General features: G+C 43.3%; 1 protein-coding gene across 1 annotated transcript in view; it reads right to left on the bottom strand.

Moving 5' to 3' along the window:
• Positions 1–22,750, bottom strand: part of CHGB (chromogranin B) — a 275,815-nt gene that overhangs the window by 95,186 nt on the left and 157,879 nt on the right. The window contains exon 2 of the mRNA XM_085612628.1: positions 17,290–17,336. Within this exon, the coding sequence (XP_085468754.1) occupies positions 17,290–17,336 (47 nt within the window). The remainder of the gene's footprint in view (positions 1–17,289; positions 17,337–22,750) is intronic.

Here is a 22,750-nt window from a genome sequence, read left to right as displayed (position 1 = left end):
AGAGTTTTGAAAAGAGATATATGATCAGCTGGTCTTCATCTCCCAGATTCCATAAACCAAATCAGGATAGTCTCAGGATATATTCCGAGGAGCAGAAAGGGTCCGGGGAGCCCTGTGCTCACGCGACCATCTTGGATGCGCGCTAGGCTCCTCCCCCCTTTAAATGTAGATTTAACCATTTAAAATCCAAGTGTGCCATTGAAGGGTGATACAAGTGGGTCGTGAGAGAGAGGATCTTTGCTATTTCGAACAGAACTGTAGGTTTGGCATAGAAAAGCAGGTAGCCATATTCCCAAAACAGGCAAGAGGGCAGCTTCAAATATGTCAGCATCAAATTAATTATTAGGAATAATGATCAGTAAATCACTATATCAAGGTGTTCTGTCCTGAGTCTGCAAAATATGTATATTGATCCATCATTGAAAGTAACAGCGCACACTTTTTTTTATCTCCTGATGACTTCTTATGGTTCACTGTTTGCCCACTCCTTAATTTGAGTAAGTGGTTGCTGGTCAGTGGCCACCAGCACTCCTTTTTGTGAGCCGAAACTTATATTTTTTCATTGGACAGTTCCGGAGAGCAAGAAAGAGAAAACGCACAAAGGAGAAAGAAAGAGAAAGAGAGAAACTCTGCCATAAAGGGACAAAGCGGGAACCTGCAAGAGTGAGATAGAGGGGCAGGGAGTGTTGATTAAAGAGGCATGAGGTGGATTCCAGACTAGCAGCCTTGGTACTCAGCGTGCCGGCCGCGGGCTCTGAGCATAGCTTTAGGGCACTGACACTTATATAACAATGCCTATATGTATAGTGCGGACAAATTACTCTTAAGGGTTTCAAGGCGCTGGGTGCCGTCGGGAAGATTAATGAGCTATTGCCCAGAGTCGCATGATGCTGAGCAGAGCTGCTGCCGGGAAACAAACTGTCAGCCCTGTGAGCTGGAGTCAGAGATCTGTCTGCTGTGCCACACCTCTCGCACTTATTCTTCTACAAATTAAGCACTGCCCTTGCCCTGCCTGGCGTTGGATCCCCTTTCACTTCAATGGGGACTGGTCCTGTCAGAAAGAGGCTGCAATTTGGACTTGGGGGCGAGTCCAGGTGAACCCACAGGGCAGCTCGACCCTTGAGATGCTCGGGCACACAGGGACACCATTGGTTTACTTCTCCTCTGTCTGTGGGGCTTGGGTGCAGTGGTGTCTTTTGAAGTTGGTTTTGGTTCTGTCGTGTTTGTAGGGGGGGCCTGCGGAAAGAGGCCAGGCCAAAGGATGGTCTCAGCTGTTGTGGGTCTCAGGACCCCGTGGGTACCGTCACTTCCCTCAGCCTCTCACTTTGAGGTGTTGGGTGGCGGCGGTCGGAGGCTCACTCCTTTGTCGTTGGTTCTGCAGGAGGGGGTAAACAGAACAGTTGGGCAACTCTCAGTGTGGGTATCACTGTCCCTGAAGTCCCTCAACATGCAGGTTGGTTTTCCTCAGCGTTGGTGTCTGGACTGGACAACCTTGATTGCTGCAAGTAGTCTTTTACCCCAGGTCTTGGTACTGAGCAGCTCCGGTTGGTCCTGGCATCCCTACAGTTGAGGACCGATGGGTAACATATCCACTGTCTGGGGGAAGCCAGGGTTTCATATCACAGGCGGTAGGGACCTTTGAAGCCTCCTGCCTTGATATGCAGATTACTAGTCATCCTGCTTGCAGGAGGTGACAACACATCCTGCAAGACCATGCTTTGTTTCCTACCTCGGAGAGCGTGGGCTCTCACTTCCAGGGGGTCACAAGCATGTCTGTGGCGGCAGGCTGGACAGAACCAGTCAGCCAAAACACTAGAGTTCATTAGGTTTTCAGGGGGTACCTCTAAGGTACCCTCTGGGTTCATGTATTAATAAATCCATCACTAGAATCAGTGTGGGGCTATTAATACGAGTTGTTTGATACCACACACCACAGGTTACACTGAACCCATTATGTAGCAGGGAAACTCGTTTTGACCAGTGCCCAGTAAATACCTAAGATGCCTTCTCTGTTCACTTGTACTGTCAGTAATATAACTGGCTAGCCAGGGGCATATCTACTCATGCAGTTATGTACTCATGTGTAATATAATGCACCCTGCATTAGGGCTGTAAGGCCTGCTGTAGGGGCGACTTACAAATATTACATGCAGTGTTAGGGGACATGGCACACAACTTGTGTGCCATGTTATGTTTTCACTTTTTAGAGCACCATGTCTTGCAGCCTGTAGGGGCAGTCCGCATGAGTTTGGCACTGGGCCCCTTAGAGTGGCACAATATATGCTGCAGCTCTCAGGGACCCCTTTAGTACCTATGCCCTAGGTGCCAGGGGTACCACTTACTATGGACTTACAGGGGTGCAAAGGCCTGGTCAATTGGGGATCAATTGACCTGTGAACTTGTTTTCGGGTGAGAACACTGGCACTAGGGAGCTGGTTAGGAGGAACCCAGTGGACTTCAGCCAGTAAAGCATCAAATACCAGGCAAAAGGTGGGGGGACTACTGCAACAAAATCCCAGTTTCCAACAAGTGTCCATGGTTCAGAGCTTATCCTCTCAAACGATGTTGTTGGAAAAAAATTGAGAATTTTCGAATGTCATTCATGCTAAATTAACACCGCCAACTATACAGCTGCTCCACAAATATCTGTGAATTAGAAACAGGTGTTGCATCAAACTCGATCTCTGGGGACATACACGTGAATAAAACACTCATCAATTAATTTTCATATTTGTTGGCTTGGAAGGAAGCCATGATTGATTGCATTTTTAAAATGAAGTGTGGTGGCTAACACTTAACAGGCCTTGCATTCTTTCCCGAGATGGACAGACGTTCTGAAATCTCATTTCAGTCCATGGAGAAGTGAAGAGAATACAGACTTCATAGAATACTTTCTACCCACGTGTGACCCACTCTGACGAGGATAGAGTATTTTTAAGATGTTGGAAGTCTTTTCAACATAGATGTAACTTGTTTTGCTAATATCTGTCTTTAAATATAGATTTAACCATTTAAAATCCAAGTGTGCCATTGAAGGCTGATACAAGTGGGTCGTGAGAGAGAGGATCTTTGCTATTTCGAACAGAACTGTAGGTTTGGCATAGAAAAGCAGGTAGCCATATTCCCAAAACAGGCAAGAGGGCAGCTTCAAATATGTCAGCATCAAATTAATTATTAGGAATAATGATCAGTAAATCACTATATCAAGGTGTTCTGTCCTGAGTCTGCAAAATATGTATATTGATCCATCATTGAAAGTAACAGCGCACACTTTTTTTTTATCGCCTGATGACTTCTTATGGTTCACTGTTTGCCCACTCCTTAATTTGAGTAAGTGGTTGCTGGTCAGTGGCCACCAGCACTCCTTTTTGTGAGCCGAAACTTATATTTTTTCATTGGACAGTTCCAGAGAGCAAGAAAGAGAAAACGCACAAAGGAGAAAGAAAGAGAAAGAGAGAAACTCTGCCATAAAGGGACAAAGCGGGAACCTGCAAGAGTGAGATAGAGGGGCAGGGAGTGTTGATTAAAGAGGCATGAGGTGGATTCCAGACTAGCAGCCTTGGTACTCAGCGTGCCGGCCGCGGGCTCTGAGCATAGCTTTAGGGCACTGACACTTATATAACAATGCCTATATGTATAGTGCGGACAAATTACTCTTAAGGGTTTCAAGGCGCTGGGTGCCGTCGGGGAGATTAATGAGCTATTGCCCAGAGTCGCATGATGCTGAGCAGAGCTGCTGCCGGGAAACAAACTGTCAGCCCTGTGAGCTGGAGTCAGAGATCTGTCTGCTGTGCCACACCTCTCGCACTTATTCTTCTACAAATTAAGCACTGCCCTTGCCCTGCCTGGCGTTGGATCCCCTTTCACTTCAATGGGGACTGGTCCTGTCAGAAAGAGGCTGCAACTTGGACTTGGGGGCGAGTCCAGGCGAACCCACAGGGCAGCTCGACCCTTGAGATGCTCGGGCACACATGGACACCATTGGTTTACTTCTCCTCTGTCTGTGGGGCTTGGGTGCAGTGGTGTCTTTTGAAGTTGGTTTTGGTTCTGTCGTGTTTGTAGGGGGGGCCTGCGGAAAGAGGCCAGGCCAAAGGATGGTCTCAGCTGTTGTGGGTCTCAGGACCCCGTGGGTACCGTCACTTCCCTCAGCCTCTCACTTTGAGGTGTTGGGTGGCGGCGGTCGGAGGCTCACTCCTTTGTCGTTGGTTCTGCAGGAGGGGGTAAACAGAACAGTTGGGCAACTCTCAGTGTGGGTATCACTGTCCCTGAAGTCCCTCAACATGCAGGTTGGTTTTCCTCAGCGTTGGTGTCTGGACTGGACAACCTTGATTGCTGCAAGTAGTCTTTTACCCCAGGTCTTGGTACTGAGCAGCTCCGGTTGGTCCTGGCATCCCTACAGTTGAGGACCGATGGGTAACATATCCACTGTCTGGGGGAAGCCAGGGTTTCATATCACAGGCGGTAGGGACCTTTGAAGCCTCCTGCCTTGATATGCAGATTACTAGTCATCCTGCTTGCAGGAGGTGACAACACATCCTGCAAGACCATGCTTTGTTTCCTACCCCAGAGAGCGTGGGCTCTCACTTCCAGGGGGTCACAAGCATGTCTGTGGCGGCAGGCTGGACAGAACCAGTCAGCCAAAACACTAGAGTTCATTAGGTTTTCAGGGGGTACCTCTAAGGTACCCTCTGGGTTCATGTATTAATAAATCCATCACTAGAATCAGTGTGGGGCTATTAATACGAGTTGTTTGATACCACACACCACAGGTTACACTGAACCCATTATGTAGCAGGGAAACTCGTTTTGACCAGTGCCCAGTATATACCTTAAGATGCCTTCTCTGTTCACTTGTACTGTCAGTAATATAACTGGCTAGCCCAGGGGCATATCTACTCATGCAGTTATGTACTCATGTGTAATATAATGCACCCTGCATTAGGGCTGTAAGGCCTGCTGTAGGGGCGACTTACAAATATTACATGCAGTGTTAGGGGACATGCCACACAACTTGTGTGCCATGTTATGTTTTCACTTTTTAGAGCACCATGTCTTGCAGCCTGTAGGGGCAGTCCGCATGAGTTTGGCACTGGGCCCCTTAAAGTGGCACAATATATGCTGCAGCTCTCAGGGACCCCTTTAGTACCTATGCCCTAGGTGCCAGGGGTACCACTTACTATGGACTTACAGGGGTGCAAAGGCCTGGTCAATTGGGGATCAATTGACCTGTGAACTTGTTTTCGGGTGAGAACACTGGCACTAGGGAGCTGGTTAGGAGGAACCCAGTGGACTTCAGCCAGTAAAGCATCAAATACCAGGCAAAAGGTGGGGACTACTGCAACAAAATCCCAGTTTCCAACAAGTGTCCATGGTTCAGAGCTTATCCTCTCAAACGATGTTGTTGGAAAAAAATTGAGAATTTTCGAATGTCATTCATGCTAAATTAACACCGCCAACTATACAGCTGCTCCAGAAATATCTGTGAATTAGAAACAGGTGTTGCATCAAACTCGATCTCTGGGGACATACACGTGAATAAAACACTCATCAATTAATTTTCATATTTGCTGGCTTGGAAGGAAGCCATGATTGATTGCATTTTTTAATTGAAGTGTGGTGGCTAACACTTAACAGGCCTTGCATTCTTTCCCGAGATGGACAAACGTTCTGAAATCTCATTTCAGTCCATGGAGAATTGAAATGATACAGACTTCATAGAATACTTTCTACCCATGTATGACCCACTCTGACGAGGATAGAGTATTCTTAAGACGTTGGAAGTCTTTTCAATATAGATGTAACTTGTTTTGCTAATATCTGTCTTTAAATGTAGATTTAACCATTTAAAATCCAAGTGTGCCATTGAAGGGTGATACAAGTGGGTCGTGAGAGAGAGGGTCTTTGCTATTTCGAACAGAACTGTAGGTTTGGCATAGAAAAGCAGGTAGCCAAATTCCCAAAACAAGCAAGAGGGCAGCTTCAAATGTGTCAGCATCGAAGTTATTATTAGGAATAATGAGCAGTAAATCACTATATCAAGGTGTTCTGTCCTGAGTCTGCAAAATATGTATATTGATCCATCATTGAATTTAACAGCGCACACTTTTTTTTAATCTCCTGATGACTTCTTATGGTTCACTGTTTGCCCACTGCTTAATTTGAGCTAGTGGTTGCTGGTCAGTGGCCACCAGCACTCCTTTTTGTGAGCCGAAACTTATATTTCTTCATTGGACAGTTCCAGAGAGCAAGAAAGAGAAAACGCACAAAGGAGAAAGAAAGAGAAAGAGAGAAACTCTGTCATAAAGGGACAAAGCGGGAACCTGCAAGAGTGAGATAGAGGGGCAGGGAGTGTTGATAAAAGAGGCATGAGGTGGATTCCAGACTAGCAGCCTTGGTACTCAGCGTGCCGGCCGCGGGCTCTGAGCATAGCTTTAGGGCACTGGCACTTATATAACAATGCCTATATGTATAGTGCGGACAAATTACTCTTAAGGGTTTCAAGGCGCTGGGTGCCATCGGGGAGATTAATGAGCCCAGAGTCACATGATGCTGAGCAGATCTGCTGCCAGGAATCAAACTGTCAGCCCTGCGAGCTGGAGTCAGCGATCTGTCTGCTGTGCCACACCACTCGCCGCTTATTCTTCTACAAATTAAGCACTGCCCTTGCCCTGCCCTTAACCCCTAAATAGCATCTTATTTGCAACTTTGGAAGAACAGGGAGAGGAAACTGCAGAAAGTAAACAGCCGGAAGAACCTTGTTTTATTTTTATTATTTTCCTGCTCTGCTTTTTTGATCTCTGAGAATAGCTTTAAGAAGGGCAGTTAAGGGTACCTTGGAGCAAGCAGGTTTTAGTTACTGCTGTGCCCCTGTTTAGCAATAATTGTCTATGTCCAGGCTCCAAAAATGGAAACATTTGAATAATCAATATAAAGACTTCAGCTCTGTTCCTCCCTTCCTCGTTCACTTTTACATTTCTTCATCCGTCCTTTTTCCTTTTTCAGCACAAGCATTTGTAAATTCTTATTTCATTAGTTTAATTGGTTTCTGCATTTTCTTGCCTCTTATTTCTTATCCTTTGACTAGTTTCTACTCTCTGTGGTCATTTGCGTATTACAAAGTGTGGCGATGGGCATGGCCAGTCAGACAGGAGCGCGCTACAGAATGATGTAAATGAAATATAACAAATAAAGGATTACGTACTGTGAAAATAGGCAAATAAAACCAATAACATTAAATAAAGGATTACTCTCGAAAATGATGCATAAGCGTCCTGAAAATAAATCCAATAGGAGAGAAGGTGGTGCAAATGGGATAAAGTGGAAAGTCTACGAGAAAGGAAAAGGACACCAAGTGATACTAGCAAGAAAAAAACAATTGTCACCTGCTACATTCTTAATGCCAGAGGGAGCAAGAGCATCAGATAGGAGGGGCCAGTACGGCGAAAGCATGAATGTAGCAGGAGTTAACTATTAATATAGTATACTCTTATAGGTTTCTATCAGGGGCCGTGTCGCAGAGCTGAGCATCTATTTCTTTGCGTTTGAGGTCTCTAAAGGTAACACATAAACTTGGAATTTCTCCAAATGAATGCATTAAATACAGGTAGCACAAGTCCGAAGCAATGAGCAAGGTCTGCATCTCTCTATTTCCGTCTTGAGCTGCCTAAAATTTGTCATTCGTTAAGAGAAATTCCGAGAGATGTATATGAACTTTATACACCTCAAATGCAAATCATTTTTTTTCTTAAAACCTCAGGTGCGTGGCTCTGTGCTGAGTCAGTGCAGCTCTTCATAATATGACCTCCAAGGTCCTTAGTGAGTTGGTTAGGGACAAATAAGGGATGGCTCCTCCACAATGGCCACCCCTCCTCCCCCGCCAGCAGCAGCAGCAGCAGCTGCAAAACTTGAAAAATAAAACGATAATAAAGAATGTTTATAATCATTTTGTTTTTCTCCTAGTGTGGAGTCTTTAGGGTGGGGCTAGCGTATAGACAGGCACTGAGGGGGAGTGGTGGGAGTGGTGGGCACTGTTATCAGTGCACATGATGGTTTGGCCAGTCGCCAAACCATCATGCGCACTGAAGCTGTCTCAAACCTGAGCTACATTGCCAAGGTTGGAGACAGCAACAAGAACAATTGGTGGACAGAATTGTTGAACAATGTCAAACATTCACCCCAGTACAGAGATCTGGCCCTAAGTCCATAGTTTTTCTGCTCCCCATTCCATTCCAGTTTAAAACCAGCATGTGGCTGGGTCCAAACTGGGGTAACGTGGTGAGTAAGAGAACAACGGATTACACCCAGATCTTTGCGACTGAGGGTGAATGTTTGCATTGTTTGTATTACGTTCATCATTTGTTCCTTTTGCTTTTGTCGCCCTCAGTGGGAAGCGTATACCCAGACATGGGTCCCATACTCACTGCACTTCTCGATTCAAGCTAGCCTGGCTGATGAGGGTTGATGCCCCGAAACCGGTCCCAGGATGCCTGTTTCCAGTCCAGGGAGGACCTGCCTTGGTAGTTCAGGCGAGACTGTTCCGATGAGGAACAGGGTGAAGACTGATTTGCATATGGCTGTGGTGGCGTGGTGAGCAAAAGAACAATGGATTAAACCCAGATCTTTGGGACTGGGGGTGAATGTTTACATTGTTCAGTATTTTGTCCATCATTTTTTCTTTTTGCTAGGGTTGGAGACAGCAAGCACAGGCTTCTAGTCTCCCTGGAAGCGCAAATCGAGGGCGCTCAGGCCAATCCTGATTCTGCTCTCATACTGTGAGAGCAGCATCAGGATTGGCCGTAGGGCAGTCTGGGAACCTGTGCCTGCAGTGGAGCAGGAAGAGCAGCGATGATGCTGGATTTGGGTAGGTTTTGTATTTTTGTTTTTTGTTTTGTCCCTCCTCCCCCGGCCACTTTGCCCCAACACCAGCCGCAACTGGTAAGGGTTCTTCCTTGGCCCTCGAATTCCCAGGAACATCTGAACATTATTCAAGATGAGGGTGTTGCTGTTGTGCAGTGGCTAGGACTCTAGATACTCAGCGAGTGATAGAAAATTGGCCTCCTAGTCAAATTCAAATTCAAATTTAGCTTTATTCGATTTTAGTCATTTAAAAATCACAAAAGCATACATATTCATAAAAAATGGATAAAAGCATTTGATAAAATACATTAGTTAAAATACATTATCTGTCATAAAGTGCAAAAGTGCTTTCAAGTATCGGTGAGTTAGCCTGCAGAGTAATGCAGTCCAGGATTTGATCATAGTAAACACTATGCATTTACACTTTCTAGCTCTCAGTGCATTTTTCAGAAAACCAGACATGGCACATACAGATAATACACTGTCTAAAAATTGTAAAAAAAAAAATGCTGGTTTACATTGTCTCCAACCTGCCTGTTTTAGCAAGGGGTGAATCCATCTTGTTCTTTCTCGTGCATAAAATTTACAGAACAGTGTCACATGAACAGTAGATTGTGGTGACACGTTATCACAGGGGCAAGGAGAAAGCTCTCTAGTCTAATTGTTTATTCCTGGATAACTAACCAGACGATGAAAAGTGTTAAACCTAAAACAAGTTAAAAGATATCTATCATATCCCTCAGTGCAGCATATGAGATACGGATGGATGCCATACGTAGTCAAAGTCAAATAGTGTTGTACTACAGTCCCCTTATTCATCTCCTGGGTGGTTCTGAGTGACTCTAAATGGGACAAACAAGTTAATTTGAGCTCCTTCCTAGGGATAGAACTCATTTTCTCTGGGGTAAAATAATAATCTGAATGCCCTATGTCACTCAGAATTTTTTTAAGATAATTCAGCCACTTTACCTTATTAGCATGGTCCAAATTCATGGAATCCCTTATTATCTGTCTATTTAGACCTGTGCTGCTAGTGGTCCATATGTGATGCCACAACAGGACAGGTTGCATTTTTATAATATCCGAGACATAAGGGATACCCAGATCACTGTGGTAGCTTGCTGGTACAGGCATTTTCTACACGTTGGATCATAGAGACATCATAAAAGCCCCAAACTCCCGCCCCATATATCGTAATGCTTATGCATTTAGCTTGAAACATTTTGAGAAGAATACCAGGGGGCCTTTTTCCCATTTTCTTGGTAAAATTAACGAGAGCAGCAGTTGACTTCATAAATAATAGACTCCTACTTTTCACCGCTGGGCCCCAGGAGCCCGTATTTGCAAATAAAACACCCAGATAAGAAAAAGTGTTAGTGGAGTTTACCCTTTTGTCCCCTATATGAAGGCTATTACATTTACTTCTCCCTCTCCCACAGGTCATTATAAATGTTTTTTTAGCATTTAATTTCAGTCCTAGCTTATCCATAAAACATGAATATGAAATGAGTGGTTTCCGCAAACCTAGTTGCGTGCGGGCCATAAGTACCGCATCATCAGCGCAGAGGAGGGAAACTATTGGCCTTTTGTTGACATACGGGGGTCCTGCGCCGTTCCTTCAAGCTCCTGCTCTAATGCGTTAGTATATAGAGTAAAGAGGAACGGCGCAAGCACACAGCCTTGTCGCACTCCCCTATCCACGGTGAATGGTGCGGTACATTCTCCATCAGAGCCGTAGCGCACCTTGGCGGTAGCCCCGGAATATAGTTCTTTTAGAAACTGTATCAAAACCTGATCGACCTTCAGATTAGATAGAATACTCCACAATTTATTATGTTTCACACAGTCAAATGCGGCAGTTAAGTCTACAAACGCCGCATAAAGTTTCCCACTCTTTGCCTGTGTGTACTTTCCAATTAAAATGTTTAAGTTCAAGACTTGCTCATTTGTCCCCAGCTCTTGTCTAAAGCCATATTGCACATCGCTTATTATGTTATTTTCATCAGCCCAGGATTATAGTTTATTCAAGACAACTCTTCCCATAGCCTTCATTAAAGAATCGAGAAGGGATATCGGGCGATAACATGCCGGGTCTTCACGATCTCCTTATTTAAAAATCGGAACAATTACTGACTCCGACCATGTTTTCATGAAGCCCCTTGCGCAACTGGCTTGTAAAATCCTAGTTATCAAAGGTGACCAGAGTAATGGGGTGGATTTAAATAAATCGATGGGAAGCCCATCAGGTCCAGGGGCCTTACCACCTCTACTTGTATTTAATGCCTCAGTCACTTCATCAAGGGAGATTTGTAATTCAATGGGAATAAAAGTAGTGGAATTTTCCACCAAAGGAGCTGATAAATCAGGATTGATTTCCTCCTGTCCCTCAATGCTGTAGACCTTTGAGAAGAAACCTATCCATGTCTTTTCATCTATTGCGACCGCTATTGTCGCAACATCCTTAGTTTTATAAAATGGCTCATTTACTGCCCGCCAGAACAAGGAACAATCTTTACTCGATGAAGCATCATGAAGTGCCGTCCAAGCTTGATTTTTTAATTCCTTCTTTCGAATTTTACACGATGAGTTATAGGACTTTCTACACTCCCTGAACTCGTCTTGGTCTCTCACCGTCCTGTGTAGAGCCTCTTTTAAACGTGAGTATGACTTTGTACAGTTTGTGTCAAACCACCCATTTTTACAGTCTCGATTACTTCTATTTTCAACTTTGAGTGTATTTTGAACAATTGTGGTAATCTGTAAAAAAGTATTCAAGGAGGTATCGTAGGAGGAATCTTCCTGCAGGCAGGCTAAAGTTAAATCATGGGCCTTAAGGATAATTTGCTTATTCAACTCGACCGAATTACAGCTCTCCCAACGCAAGGTATATCCATTTTGGGTAGAGAGATGAACGCCCTGGGTCCCGACCAATAGATTGTTTAATCGCTGGGTTGATGCGTCTGGCAATACTAAATCAATGCATAGAGGCAGGTGATCACTCATAACGTTTAAGTGTGTTTTAAATTTTGCTATCCAATTTGCATAGCAATTTGGGACAATAATAAAGTCTATTATGGATTGACAGCCTCTGCCTATAAAGGTGTAATCGAAATCCGCTCTTGGGGTACACAATCGGTTTGCAAAACCGAAATCATGGGAAAACAAGAGTTCATTAAACTTTTCTCCCCGCTCCGTGTGTTCAAAGTGTATTATTGAATCGTCCTCTTCAGTCATTAAACCACAGGCGCCTAATCCTGATTTAGAGCATAGGTTGAGATTAAAATCGCCCCCCCAAATGGTAAACATATCTGTGTCATTCGAGGTTCTCAATTTGCCAATATCATCACTAAGCTGTCTCAAGATATCCCCCAGGTGGCCATTCTCTATGTTATTATAAAAATGTATCACAGTTAAAAGACAGTTTGAGCCTACATGAATCAGTCCTATCTGATAGTAATTTGTAAATTTTATAAGGGAAATTTTTTGCACCTCCAGTAAATTGGAAATATAGATGCAGAGCACCCCCTTATATCTGCCATGATTTGATTGAATTGCTGGCGTGTGGAATGTCTTATAACCTTCAACGTGGAATCCCCCTGCCAACCAGGTCTCTTGAAAACACAAGATATCAAAACTGTCAATAAAATCAAACCAGGCTAAGTTATTTTCTTTACTCCGGAGGCCAGCCACATTCCAGAAAAGCACACTAATAGCCTTCTGGATATTTAGTTCATGAATGCTTATTGTTTCTATGACAGTTTCAATCTGACAAGCCAGTTCGGGCCCCGTACACTCATCACAACTAGGGACATTGGAGTGGCTAGACTTTAATGAGCCACTAGGTCTAATCCCTGGCCCAACATCCACTTCCTTTATGTCCATATACTCCATCCCGCCAGAGTTCAAACTTATATTTATATTAGGCCTACCAACCTCATAATCCTTTAAGTTATCGTTCTCACTATAATTGGGCATCTGACCTCTCTCAGCCAACAGTCAATCATTCTCATCTAACGATTGCAGGGTTTCGAATCTATTTGACACCTCCAGATTATAATTCATTTGATAAATTGGCTGTGGTCTACGATAGGGTTCATGTTGACTCTTAATCCAGCTGGGTTGATAAAAGAAACCTAATGAAAGGATATTTATGCCTGCTTCAATGATGTTTATATCCTCTACTCTATTCAGCACTTCCCTAACCAGGGATGGTAATCCAAGGGAGAGGACAACACAATCACCTCTAAAGGCTTTATTACTTTTTCCTACCCAGGGTACCTGCCTTACCATCTTGAATGCCCCCTAGTCACCCTTGTCTGTTCTGGAAATGAGGAGTCAGTCTCTAGCTCAAGGAAAAATGTGTATGTGAAATCGAGGTACTGTACAGCTTAATTATTACTGCTGCAATAAAAACAGGAATGACCAGCCAGACCTCAGGAAGCACAGCACTAATAATATCTCAAAATGTAGAAGTATAGCTACACTAGAAATGAGAATTAAAGCAGTAGAAAGTAAGCAAAAGAAGAGATACAATAAAACAATATTAGAACACACAACATTAGAAAAGCCAGTGTCCCTGGCTGTCCATAACCTACACTATTAACCATCACTTAATGAGTTGAACACCAGCACAGTCCTAAAAACAGAACACAATAGTACTACCACAAGTGCAGAGATCCCCCCATGACTGCAGAGCCTCCGCCCTAAGTGTGGAGGCTCTTTGTGAATCAGGACTTCAATGTACAGATCAGTGGTTTGTTACTCAGTGAGAAACTCGATTATGAAGTGGGCAGACTGCAGTTGGACCCACATTGCTAGAAATGGGGGTCTCTAGTTGGCAGAAGTAGGTACCTTTGTCCAAATAGGGACCCTTGCTTCTCGTCAGGGTAAGGGGGTTACACACTTCAGAAAACCCCTGTTCACCCCATTGGTAGCTTGGTATGAGCAGACAGGCTTATCCCAAAGTCAATATGTAAAGTATTTGTACCAACACTCACAGTAACATAGAGAAAACACCACAAATGGACACCACACCAGTTTAGAACAATAAAATATCTTTATCTAAACTTAACGAGATCAAAACAACAAAAATCCAACATGCATAGTTACAAATTTGACTTTCTAAAGGTTTCAAGAACTTGTACCATAGAAATCTATGGATGCGTGACTTATACACAAAGTACCTCTCGTGGCATCAAGATTCACGAGGCCAAACAGCCGCAGAGTGAAGAAGCATCGAAAAAAAAGATGCGTCAGTTCCTGAGACCTTGCGGAGGCAATGCAACAGTTCTGCTGCATACAAGAGAAGTGATGCGTCGAATCTGGTCTGTAGGGGGAAGTGATGCGTCGATTCTTCATGACGGTTCTTGTCTGCAGGTGATGCGTCTGGAAAACTTGCTGCACACTTGTATTGCGTGTAAATCCAGGATGCGTTTGTAATTCATGTGGTGGCGGCGCTGCATTGGTTTTCTTCTGCCACAATCCCTTGATGCGTCAATTCTTGCAGCAGCGACAGGCGCTGCATCGGTTTTCGTAGCAGCAAAGCGATGCATGGAAGTTCTTCTTGCATCGTGCAGACGCTTCGGAAAAACAGCCGCAAGAAGAGCGATGCATTGTCTTTATAGTTCTTCAAGTTCCTTCTCTCTTCCAGTTCCCAAACATAAGCAACAACCTCCAGAGGTCCAATACTGGCACAGGCACCTCCTGGCAGGTCAGAACTCACAGCAGCAGAAGTCAAGGAAGCTGGGGGTGAAGTGTTTGTGTCCCCGAGACTTCAGAACAGGAGGCCAGCACACACAGACCCTTGGAGAGCTCCTTCAAGCAGGGGACACAGCACACAGCAAAGTCCTTCTCCTTTCCTTGGTAGAAACAGCAACTGCAAGCCAACCCCACACAGCACAAAGCAAAGTGGCAGTACTTCTTCTCAGTCTCTCCAACTCTGCTCCTTGGCAAAGGGTCCTCTTGAATTCCAGGGATGATCTAAAGTTCTGGGCCCCAATTTTTATATTACTAAATCCTTTGTTCTCTGGTGGCAGAGAAGCCCTGTGCTCAGTCAAAACCAGTTCTGTCCTCTCTGGTGCAGCTTCCTGGCAGGGGTGGTGACAGCATTGTGGACGGCAGACCAGGCCTGACTCATCCAGAATCTCTGGAGCCACTGCACATCCACAGCCCCTGTCACTCCAAAGCCAAACAGTCAATACACATCCTAGCAGAGGCACCCTGGATGGCTGAGCAATTAAAAACCTACTTTCTAAAAGGGGTATTTTTAAACACAGAATCTAAAAATCACCCTCACTAAAATATGCATTTTAACATTCTGAGTTCAGGCATACTAAACTTTATTTTCCTACCTTATTCGCAGGTGTAGTTATGTTTATAAGTTGTCATAAGCAAACTCCCCATTCTATCCTATGTGAACAGGTAGCCTTGCAAAAGTGAAAAACGAAATTGGCAGTAGTTTGCTATCAGGACATGCCACACACACCAGGGCATGTCCTACCTCTCAAATACACAGCACCCTGCCCACAGGGGTACCTTGGGCCTACCTTAGGGGTGACTAACATGTAAGAAAAGGGAAGGTTAGGCCTGGCAAGTCTTGCCAGGTGGACATGGCAGTTAACAAACTGTGCACAGGCACTGCAGTGGCAGGCCTGAGACATATTTTCAGGGCTTCTCATGCGGATGGCGTAAACAGTGCTGCTGGCCCACTAGTAGCATTTGATTTACAGGCCCTGGCACCCTCAGTGCACTTTACTAGGGGCTTATCAGTAAATCAAATATGCCAATCATGGATAACCATTCATAATAACACTTTACACAGGGAGCACTTGCACTTTGACACTGATCAGCAGTGGCAAAGTGCCCAAAGCATCTAAGCCAGCAAACACAAAATCCAGCACAACATCAAAAATACAGGAGGTAGAGGCAAAAAGTCTTGGGAAACCATGCCAAGGATGCCAGGTCTAACACACATCTACTCTGGTATCTACATAGATACATAGATCTTGTTTTAGACCACACAGGTCTTCTTGATATGTTTAGCTGACAAGCAATGCCATGCTGGCTCACCACCAAAACAGTAAGATCAACAATTGAGAAAGTAAGTAAAAGTGGTCCAGCAAGCATATGTGTTCACTCACATGCAAGTATAGCCTTAGTTCTCATGGAAACACATTTCTGGTCAAGGGTCAGGAGGGCTTTAAGGTATTTGGCCATGCTTTTGGATGCCTGTGGCTGGCTTGGGATATTCACTCAAGCAAGGTCAAGCAACAGCATGACAGACTAGCAAAGCTTAAACAGGAACTTCAGGCTGTTCCTGTCTCCAGGAGGAAATCAGGAGCACACTTCTTCACATTCTGCAAGTACCAGTAACAGCTGTATTCATGCATGTTTGTCAACGAGGTGTTCAATAACCTGTATCTCTGCTCCTTGTTGGTAATTACCATCGTGTGCATGGCATCCTTGCAGATTTTTTCCTTCATTTGCAGAACACAATTATATTGCCCATATGTCTCTGCATGCTAATACATCCCTAGTATAGGGTACTAATATACCTAAGGCTTGTAAATGAAATACTACTAGCGGGCTGCTGAACTCATTGTGCCACCTACTAAAGTAGCCTGGTAAAACATGTCTCTAGGCCTGCCAATGAAGCCTGAGCTTGCAGTTTTAAACTGCCATTTCGACCTGGCAAAACAAACCTTCTGCTCATCCTAAACCTTCCTTTTTAATACCTATAAGTGAACCATAAGGTAGGCCTTAAATGGCCATAGGGCAAGGTGCATGACATTTAAAAAAGTAGAACATGTATATTAAATATATTACATACAGGTGAAAAATCTTCAAAGTCAGGTGGCCTGGGGACAAACCAGTAGTCTCAGTTCACAACCTGTTCACTACAATTTTTCTTTTTATTTCCTTACATTCATTGCATGTCTTGTGAACTCACTTGACACCAGTGTTGCACTTGGATTTATTTAGATACATGAAAAGCGCCTTGATGACAGATATGCTGCTCTCATGTGAAGTCAGGTCTTACAAACACTTATGTCAAGACATCTCAGTGAGTTACAATGATTTCAGTGACTGTAAAGAAATAAAATGTATACTTGTAAAATCAATTTTTTGAATTGCAATGGCCAGAATGCACTATGGACACATTAATGACCACAATCTGATACATGTTCAATAAGGTGCTTCTGTTCCAGAGTGCGGTCACTCCCTTGCATGGTGTCATAAAATGTTGGTGGAAAAGGTCAAACGTATGGATATGCATGCATCACTGACCATAACAGATGGAAAACCTAATGACAGCTATACTGAATTGTATCCACAGACAACACACTCAGACATATTTAGAAGGTGGGCGGTGAAAGTACAATGATTTCGGAACTGGTATCCTAAAAGCATGACAATTTTAATGTAAGCACTTACCAGTTCTTCAGGGTGTTCTCCCTTCTCCAGAGGTACTGAACGGGCAGCTTGTAAGAGAAAATAAGGACCAGTCACTTCCCAATGCAATAAGGAGGATTTTTTTAAATTAAAAACATATATAACCATATAAATGCGCTTTATCTTTTGATTCACTATACATGAGGGTTAGGGGTGGAGTGTATAACTCTGGATCCCTATTTGTTCCTGCTGTTTTGGCAGGGTTGAGGTGAGCTCTTTGTTTTGAGTTTCAAACACAGTGTCTTCAGCATTTTGTTTTCTATCATGGGCTATTGGAGGGATCTTATAAACAGTTTTGGGTCAACATTTAAAATCATCTACTGAAAAATCTGTTTGTGGTATTTCAATCTTCTGTGACAGATGCTGTGTAACGAAATACAACGGCCACTGCACAATTTATCTAGGGTATATTCAATTACCACCGACAGCTTTACCACTGGTAAACTCAAACACCTCAGGCACAAATAAGTATGTTTATGCAGTCTGGCAAATACTGCTGGAGAATCCGCTCTGGGGTTTATGAAATTTAATGGTGCTATTAATGTTCATTCGCTGATAGCTCTAAGAAAAGAACAATGTGCCCTTGGGCCCGATTTAGAAATATTTTCCTGTATGCAAGGATAGCTTACACCCAGTAAAAGTTGTAAATGCTTTACAATGTTACTGGAAGCAGGCAGCAGCTGTAATCTATTGGCCTCATTTATGAGGAACTGGGTAGGGCATCCCGCAAGGCTTCGTGCTTTGCTGCCATACGTCAATGTAAAGGTGGGCAGGAATGCGCCGTATTTTCAAAGTACGGTGCGTTCCTGTTGTTTAACCCTGCGCTGGCGCACAATTTGCTGCCTAGAGCCAACGTTGCACCATGGTACAAGGGTACCTCCATTGCAGTCAGGATTGGTTTTGTGCAGGAAGGGGTACCTTCTTGCACAAAAACAATCCTGAGAGGCGTTTTCCTCTTTCCATGCAGCACGCATGGAAAGAGGAAAAAAAACAAGGAGAAATAAAAATGTTTCTCCTCGTTGCTCTTGCTCTGTGAAGGTTTTGGTGCTGCCCCAGGTTTATTTGATTAAGTAAATCTGCGGCAGCGTAAAAATCCATTGGCGTTACATGATAAAACCCACCGCAACGCCCATGGAATGCCTCCTTGACGCAGAATAAGGCAAGGCAGTGACTTGAACTGCCTTGCCTTACTCCATATCTCTGAGGCCATGACAAAGCCACTCATAGATATGATTGAGAGGCTTGCGCCTTCGGAGCGTTAAAAAAGTGATTCTCTGGCAGCGCCAGCCTCTCGCAAATAAGCCCTTATGTGTGTACACAATAAATCATAAGATCTACTAAAACGAGTCCTCAATATTAAACTATAGATCAATGTCCTATTTTAAAGACACTGGTCAATGACTATGTGATCATCAAGAGAGATCATCTATGTGTGGTCTTTCTCGACCATGGCCAAGTGTTTGATTTCGTCAACAGACGCTTAGTGTAGGTAAAACGTGCAGCCATGCGTGTGGATTGAGGGCTAAGAGCTGTTTTTGAGCTGACAAACAATACCCCAAACAGTAGAGGACTGGGTGGGGAAATTAATGACTACTTCCTTTATTACCAACAAGGGAGCATGGCATGGGTGCCTTCTCATGCAGGTTTGTTTATCTGTACATGAGTTAATTTAACTATGACGGTGAGAGTATTAGCCTAGATGCCCCTAAGCTGGCTAAACTATCTACGATACATTACTAAAAGTCAATGGTATGACTCTGGCACCACAAATACACGAAGGTACTTGATGTGTCTGTGACTACTTATAGAATCACCTTATGTGCTTAGCATTTTCAAAATCTAATGTTATATTCTTTGCAAAACAGACACAGGGCATATGGTGTGTACAACGAGATAACAATTGTAAATAACAATTCCCTAGGCAATTAATGTTCTAATTTGCATTATATAACATCATTGCAACATGATACTGAAGAAGGCTAAGTGATCACTTATAAATAATGTAAAAAAGACTTTTATTAGTTCAAATTCTTAAAAAATGTATGATGCATCCTGCCTGTAATGTTACATGGCAAAAGTTAAAAACACAAATAAGGACAAGATATATGCTCCATTTAAATACGTCTCTCAATGAACAACTTCAATCAAACAATCATTTCATGTATTTGCTTCGAAAATAGAATGAATGTAGAAAGAATATTGCAGAATTAAATAAATTAGAAAATTATATTCACATATAGTCATAACAATGAAAACCATGAAAGTCTGAATATTAAATATCAATGATATGTGAAAAAAACGGGAACGAGATTGAGAAACAATCAAGTGGCTTTGATCATAGATGGATCCTGTTGTGTCGTTTTTATGCACATTTCTGCAACTACAGCGCCTTTATCAGGAAAGCCACTGATAACATGTCAACTGTGAAGCTCTGATGGTTCTTGCTGAAAATTTACATAGGGAAGCAAAGATTGCAAACAAGGTCCACTAATTCAAGCTTATATGTTTTTTATGTGTTTCTTGGGTAATGTAGAAACCGATCTGCGACTGGGATCTCTATTCTGCTCGGTGGTGAGCTGAAGAGACTAATCTATATGTCGACCAGTCTTAAAAAGATTCATGTCAGAAACAATATCTCCAACCGTAGAGATAGAGTATTCTAAGCATAGAGTATTCTTAGCTGTATGTCTGCTGACTCTCTGTGTAGATGCAAGGGGGATGGCAAGACAAAGCTTCTTATTGGATGAACACCCCTCGTGCAGGCTTTGGAGGCCATGATAATACCCTGTAGCTCGCGACCGTCAAGAAGAAATGGTGAAACCTCACAATGAGATGACATACACACATGAAACTAGTCTGACCTGTCAGTGAATCAAAAAGAAGAATAGCCATCGTAATAAACAGATTTGCTGTTTGTTTGCTTCCTTTCTGTGGCTATGTTAATATTTCACTATTTTATCATTGTTTTCAATTTCAATTTCAATTTGCTTTATTCGATAATTACTATCATAAAAGCTTGCATACAATACGGTCAATATTATATAAGTCAAATTTTTGTAATAGTTAAAAGGGATAAAAATATTTTAAAATACATGGTATAACAACGATAAAAGGAAACAGCAATTCATAAAAATTCCTTTTAAAAACAAAATACTAGAATCAACAAAGGGTTCCTTGTTCCTAGCTGAACACAAATGGGTTTAAGCCATTTGTTCCTGGCCTGCTGATAAGCCGGGCATGCAAATAGGCAATGAGCTATAGTTTCGTGGGGAGCTTCGCAACACGGGCAACTAGGAGAGAGGTTTTTAGCTGGATCCCTCTGAGCAACTGAAACATTAAGGTACAATGACCCAAACCGGAAAAGTATATACAGCTTTCTATCCATAGGGACTCGAATGAAGTCTAGATAGGGTTCCAGTTGGCCAACATGTTTAAACTGTAAGAAGTCTTCTGAAAGTTTCCCATGCCTCGGATAGGATAGATGACGCTGGTGTATCCAATTCCAATAGATCTTTTTTAACTCAGCCTTGGAGGGCTGGGCTTGGTTCCTCCAAGCGTCAGCTATACCCAGCGAGACTAGGAGTTCCTTCAGTTCGGTGAGCCATTTTACCCTTTTGCCCATATCTAGAGTAATCAGTTCACTGAGACCTGCCGCATAATGTGATAGTTCCGGGGTGGATCTTAATCTTGCCCAATATAAGAGGGGGCGTAGTCTAATTGTATCGCTCACCCTGCGTCTCCCTGTATTGAGGAATAAGGGGGTTAGTGGAGAGAGAGAGAGGATGTCTCTTAAAAACTTGTTCTCTGACTTTTGAATTTCAGCTATTTTTTCAAACCCCCAAAGTTCTGCTCCATAGGTTGCTGCGCTATCTGCCTTACCCTCATAAACAGCCAGGGCAGGGGAGACTAGTCTAGAAATAGACAGGTGCTGTTCTCTTACAATTGCCCCTGCTGCCCTTTTATGATTTAGTAGCATTTTATTCAAGTGTGGTCTCCATTACAATTGGTCCGATAGCCTCATCCCCAAATAATCAAAGCAATGAACTTGCTCAAGATGAGAGCCATTAAGGATGAGTTTGGGTCTAAACTGTTTTCCAGGGTTAAAAGCCATGAATTTTGTTTTAGAAATATTAATAATAAGGCCCCTTTGAGTACAAAACTCCTGGAAATGAGTGAGTAATAATTGAAGACCCATGGGGGATTTGGAGATCAAGAGAGTATCGTCAGCAAAGAGAAGTGTAGCTATTTTTTCCCCCGCCAGGGCTGGTGCATCAGCTGGAAAGTGGCTCAAAAAATCCACCACACCATTCACATAAAGCGAGAACAGTGTGGGAGCCAAAACACAGCCCTGGTGGACCCCTCTCTTTACTTGGATACTCTCTGTAGTCTGCCCTTGATCTCCCCATCTAATTCTTGCGGAGGTACCGTCATGGAGGCGAACTAAAAGGGATAAAATATAAGGGGGTATGCCCATTTCCGGCAGGACGGCCCACAGCTTAGCGCTTGGAACTAGATCAAATGCCGTCTTGAGATCAATAAAAGCAAGATATAAGCTCCCCTTTGCAATAACAACCACTTTCCAGTTTAGTAATAATAGACGGAAGACTTGATCTATGGTACTAGTAGCTTTCCTGAAACCCGCTTGGCATTTGGATAAAATTCCCCCTTTCTCCATCCAAAGGTGAATTCTATTAAGGAGGGTACGTCCTACCACTTTTTGCATACAATCTACAAGGCTAATAGGCCTGTAGTTGGCAGGGACTTGGCGGTCACCTTTCTTAAAAATAGGAATAACTTCGGCTTGTTTCCAGGATGGGGGGACTTCACCACCTTCTAACAAGCTATTAATCAGATGTTGGATATATTTGGCCCATCCGCCTGGTTCCAAACGGAACAAATCACCTGGGATGCCATCAGGTCCTGCGGCTTTAGCTGGAACAATACTATTGATAGCACTTAAAACCTCCTCCCAACTAAAAGGAATTATATGATCTGTATTGAGTAAATATTGATTAACCCTACTAGACACTCGATCTCCCTCTACGTCAACGGCATATAAGTTTGAAAAGTGGTCCCACCAATTCTGGCTGTCTGTATGGTTTGGGATTGGGACAGTGCCTGCCCTACTTTTAGTGCTAATTAGTGACCAGAAGGAGGCAGAATTTCTCTTAGAAGCCGCTATTTTCAGCTCATCCACAGTGGTTCTCTTCCCAAGCACGCTTAGCTATTGTCAAGGATGAGTTATAATCTTTCCTTGCTGATTTGACCCTGATACTATTTTTCTCCTTGACCGCAGCTATTAGTGCTTTTCTTTTCTCTTTACAGAGATCTGTGAACCAAGGGTTAAGAGTGTTTTTTCCAGATCTCCTTTTTCCTAAGCTAGTGCTAGCAAGAAACTGTTCCGCAACCAAGGAAATAGTTTCCTGGTGAATTATAGGTATCT

The sequence above is a fragment of the Triturus cristatus genome, chromosome 6 (assembly GCF_964204655.1).
Source record: "Triturus cristatus chromosome 6, aTriCri1.1, whole genome shotgun sequence".
NCBI lineage: Eukaryota > Metazoa > Chordata > Amphibia > Caudata > Salamandridae > Triturus > Triturus cristatus.
The sequence above is the reverse complement of the archived record's forward strand: the minus strand, read 5'-3'. Positions and strand labels throughout refer to the sequence as shown.